The 5378-nt window shown below is 33.7% G+C and overlaps 1 protein-coding gene across 1 annotated transcript; it reads left to right on the plus strand.

Annotated features, from left to right (window-relative positions):
- The first annotated feature begins 1172 nt into the window (after window positions 1–1172).
- On the plus strand, window positions 1173–2429 carry LOC149789089 (uncharacterized). Its single transcript, XM_089973584.1, has one exon. The coding sequence runs from the start codon at window positions 1173–1175 to the stop codon at window positions 2427–2429; it is 1257 nt and encodes a 418-aa protein (XP_089829710.1).
- Window positions 2430–5378: the final 2949 nt, after the last annotated feature.

Genomic DNA, 5378 nt, shown 5'->3' on the forward strand with positions numbered 1-5378 from the left:
TCTTCCCTCTCTCAGTACTTTAGTAACGTATTCATATATTCTGTCTAAACTGAATGCTTATAATTAAACAGGATTTGAGAAGAAGTGAATCCAGCGTATATATTTGCACGTGTCTGGGAAAAAAGATTAACTTGTAAAAAGTGTGTCCCATATAGTATATACACTGTTTAACCTCTATATTCATAGCTCTGTGCTCTACTGTTTTCATCTTTCATAGGATTATATTGATTTTCCTTATTTAATAACTAATAAAACCTTGAAGGTGAAATGACCATTTTGAAGTGTATAAAGTTGCTAGTGTTCTGTTCGAATGGTGTGGACAAAACTACTCCGAATGGAATAACTTCAATAAGCTTGATCAAAATAGCAAACTAAATGTTACGTTATAGTAATTGGATCCATTGCAGAAGTTTATTATTTGAAAACGTTGGAAAAATTTCTGATGAATAAACGTTTCAGTAAGACTCCTGACTGCATTAGTTAACTCTGTAAGGATTAGCAATAAGTATGTACAAATAATTTTCCCCAACAAAAACAGTGGTGGGAGTTATGGATAATATTATTTACCAAACACGGTTAACACACTTTAATCGCGAATTGAAAGAATCAAAATATTATTGCAGCACATCCATCCCTCTTAAACATGACCGAGAAGCTAATAATTATATTATCACCCTTGCGTATTTTGCTAATAGTACTCTTAAAATAAATAATAAAAGAAGCACAAATGCACGAATCTGTCTTACATTTTTTATATAAGTTACCTTAACTAGCGTTATCATACCGTTGCATGTCGCATATCTGTTGTTACTTTCGATTCTGTTTCAGGTACAATCACACAGGCAAATTGTAATCAAGCTAGAGAGTATGGAATTGTTCGACCCTTCGAAGTGACACCCATCTGCTTTGTGATTGGTGTGGGCAGCGCACCTAACTATAACAACGCAATAACATTCTGACGTTCGCAGCTCTGAAAGAAAGATTGATTTGCCATTGAAAGTACTGTTGAGAGCAGCATTAATTTTCCCAGGCGCAAAGTAAAATTTTTAATATCGAGGTTTTAGTTCGGTGAATGGCAGACGTATGAGGTCCAATGATGAGTTAAGCTTTATTATAGGTGCATCTAGTAATCTTTATAGCTGTGCGTTTTTATGAATATCAGAAAAGACGTCATGAACAGTTCAAATTTTTACGAGAACAGCTTTGATGACACTGTTGATAATGTCAGTCAATCTGAATCGTTCAAACTTTACTCACAGCGATATGTCATTCCCTTTATAATATTGTTCGGCTTTGTTGGCAACACTTTGTCATTTTTAGTGTTCGTGTCCTCTTCATTAAAAAGAATTTCCACGTCTGTTTATCTCTCAGCGTTGGCTTTTTCCGACACCGGATTTCTATTCTGCCTAGGAGTGGGATGGTTCGAATCTTTTGGGATCGCTTTGTTTCATACAGATGGAGTATGCCAGATGACTGTATATCTTTCCTTTATATTCAGCTTCACGTCCATTTGGTTCGTTGCGGCTTTCACATTGGAAATGTATATCGTAGTATTCCACACCAGGAAAGGTATTTCCTTATCTTCGCCCTGCAAAGCTCGGAAAGTGGTTATCCTTCTTGCCGTCACAGCTGCTCTATTCTACATGTACGTGTTTTGGGTGGCTAAATTGGTTCCCTTAGGCAGGAACAAACGTTGCATATTCACGTCTGGAAAGCGCCTTGCGACTGTATTCTCATTTTTGGATACAGTTTTTACACTTGTTGTGCCTTTTTCTCTTACCATCTTTATGATGACGAGGCTACTTATTTATATTACCAACTTCTACGAGAGCAAATCCATATATATGCCAAATAGGGCAGCATCTAGTGACCTCCGCATCAAGGATCCCGTCTCCACCAACACGTCGCGACAAGCGGTTGAGATTCACTATACACTTACCCGCATGCTGGTCGTCACAGCCACTGTGTTCTTGGTTTTGAATCTACCAAGTCACGCAATCAGAATTCAGGCTATATTCCGCTACCAACTTTACGGAACATTACAATTTTCGGACGTGGAAGGACTCATGCAAGAGATTTTTCAGGTTCTGTACTATGTCAACTTTTCAATTAACTTTCTTTTGTACAGTGCATGTGCGAAGAGTTTTCGATTAGCCTTACGCAGACTGCCTTCAGACCTGAACTGTAGCAAAAATCAGACAAATCGTCAATTGGAACTGTGTTCCCTCCGTAATAACAGAAATGTCAGATTCAATGAAATGAAATGTTTGCGTGAAAATTCTAGAATGATTGACGTCCATATCTCTCAAATACCCTCTTTAGATAGCCAATACGTGTGCCAGTCACCACCATGCTTGCTGCGCCTAGAGAGCGAGGCAGAACAACATCTGACAATTAAGACCACTATAAAGAATAAACCTAACATATAATTTTCACTCCATATATGTATGAATAAATAACATTGGTCAGATGCAATATCATTAACCGACACGTACACGAGAACCTGGAATAACCTTGATTAGTACAGTGAAAATTGGTGAGCTGTTAATACTGTTGAAAAACAGGCATATTCTTCAAGAAGTGAAACAAACTTCTTTTTTATTTGGAGATTTCAAAGCACTTGCCTGACAGCAAAATGCTTCATGTTGGCCGTGTGTTTGGTACTAATTTCACTTAATTTAATTATTGTTTTTTAATATGAACTTTGGTAGGTGAGAGGAAGGTAACTGAGATTGCCTTGTCACATTTTCGTCCAACGATTATATTTAAAGAAATAACAAAAACAAAGAAAACTGTTGATTTTGATGTACTAATTTGCATGTCTCAAAATAAATATAGATATGTCATCAATGATATGATTCTTATATATTCTTGATGATTCCATTATATTCAAATCTATAATCAACAATTAAAACAATCACTTCAATTCAGTTGTAGAAAAACGTACAAATGTATATAGTATTAATATATAAAAGAACCAATAACATGCATATATATCTTTGTTATCATCAAGCAGGACATGTTTCCCCTCTGCATATAAACATTTAACTCTTGTCACTAAGATGGTATTACATTCTGTAATATAACTGTAATTTTTGCTTTTGTTATACAATGTATTAACTTATGTTGTATAAGCGTGACATCTTGTACACAAATATAATGTTGAGCAATGTCTTTTCAACACAAATCGGTGTTCCAGATTTATGAGTTACCATCGAGAAATGATATGCAATGCTTGCACATATACACATACCCGTTTTGAATTGTTCTCGTTCTCGTGTGGTTTTAATTTCAGTCCAAGGTATATTTTTAAACTCCATTCAAGTTTAACTCCAGAGTAAACGCCTTTGTTCGATTAAACGGTTAAAGAAAACGAAAAACAGTTTCATGGGATTTATTTTGATATCAAGATTATGTCTAGTTCGGTATATTGGAGAATAATGAAACAAGGTGAACTATATGCCGTCAAAACCAGACTAGTGTTTATTATAACTAAAGCTGCAAACATATTTTCAATACATAACTACAGCATAAGTATAATTATGGGCTCAGTATTTTCATGGACGTAGCATTTATTCAGAAATGTTATTAATGTTAACTGGTAAATCAAAGATCGTCACCAAAATCAAACATGATGCAGAATTTAGGAAATTTCGTTTGGCGACATCAAACTTCTATGTCATTTTAAAGATTAATACATATATCATGATTTCTTATCCTTGCCATTAAATTCGTGCATTATCCATCGTGTTGTTGTATATTCATGCCTTCCAAATGTATTATCAAATTATAAATTTATATTGGTGGATATCAATGATACACTATGTAAAGATTTATATATTTTGTTTGATATTTTCCCAAGTTCATATTTATATATCATCCTGTATAATGATCTGTTAGATTTAATGTAAGTATTGCCTGTTTGATGAGGTTAACATCTTCACTTTCTCTTAGATATTTATTCTGCGTTTAATATTCGCTATATGCTTTAGAGATGCATAGACGATATTTGAGAGTATTACAAAAACAACTGAATCAAAAGCTAATCTAACTGATGTATTTTGGAGTTAATTTGGCGAAATAAATTTTATCATATAAATAGTTGAAAATATACGGACAAATGCGTCTAGAAATACGGTCTCCAGCCATTAAGTCTGTCGATATCTGTCGATGTGGTTATTCCATTACATTAGTTTAAACATATGCCAAAATTTTAAGTACTGAGCGCGAAATTATTAGAATCAAGTTTTTCTGCTTGTTCGATCTTTTCAATTAGAAAATGACATATCCAAAAACACGGGAAAGATGTGTATGAAACAAAGTTAAATTATTTTTGAGAGAGAGAGAGAGAGAGTTTGGTTATTTCGTTATTTTGCATAAGGAACACAGAACATCAAATCGAATAAATCATTTTGACCAACGTTCGTTTGTTATTAGTGAAATTCGGTTTAAAAAACAGGTCATAACCACGAACAATAGCAATGAAATACTTAGCAATACTTAGGTGAAAATCGAACAATATATTTTAAAAGTAAAGAGTTTTGGTGTATTGTAAAAAGAATGGTTTCAATTTAATCACAATGTATTGATAGCGCAATGTTAGTTGCTGTTCCAAACTCGCGTTAAATGGGTAGAAGTTCTTCTTGTCCAAAACTCGCGTTAAATGGGTCGAAGTTCTTCTTGTCCAAAGTTTAGTGTTTTTCTCATATTTTACTAAGTGCCATCGCCAATAAAGTGAACTGTATTACATTATGTTATATGAACCTCTTTGATATTATGAACGGACCTTAGTAGCATGATCTTTACATGTTTTACTTGTAATTCATCGAAAACAAATGTTCAAAATCTGGACATATCATAAGCAATGACACAACATATTTAATCTGATGCAGGTGCGGATGTACAATGAACATCATCTACACATGAAAAAAAAAATACTTTAATTAGAATAAGGTATCCGTGTTGGGATTTTTTAATTAGAATAAAGTATCCATGTGGGGCTTTATTTATTTAGAATGAAGTATCCGTGTGTGGCTTTTAAATTAGAATAAAGTATCCGTGTGTGGCTTTTTTAATTAGAGTAAATTATCCGTGTGGGGCTTTTTTAATTAGAGTAAATTATCCGTGTGGGGCTTTTTTAATATGAGTAAATTATCCCTGTGGGTCTTTTCATAGGCTTCAATTAATTCAGAAGTATCCAGCGATTTACTGCTGATAGTATTTGGTTTTATTTTTTGCGTAATCCGATTTTACTTTTCTCTGAAGAAAATGTAAATGTAATATTTCTCCTTGCTACTTTCTTATTTAATCTTAGACATGCAATTATTCTGACGGACTGACACAGATAATATTTTCCTTGAAAATTTGAGATAAAATAT

Source organism: Sinohyriopsis cumingii, chromosome 11 (assembly GCF_028554795.1).
Source record: "Sinohyriopsis cumingii isolate HCF-2022 chromosome 11, ASM2855479v2, whole genome shotgun sequence".
Taxonomy (NCBI): Eukaryota; Metazoa; Mollusca; class Bivalvia; order Unionida; family Unionidae; genus Sinohyriopsis; species Sinohyriopsis cumingii.

Coding starts and splice junctions, on each gene's coding strand:
- LOC149789089 (XM_089973584.1), top strand. CDS start 1,173: ATGAACAGTTCAAATTTTTACGAGAACAGCTTTGATGACACTGTTGAT.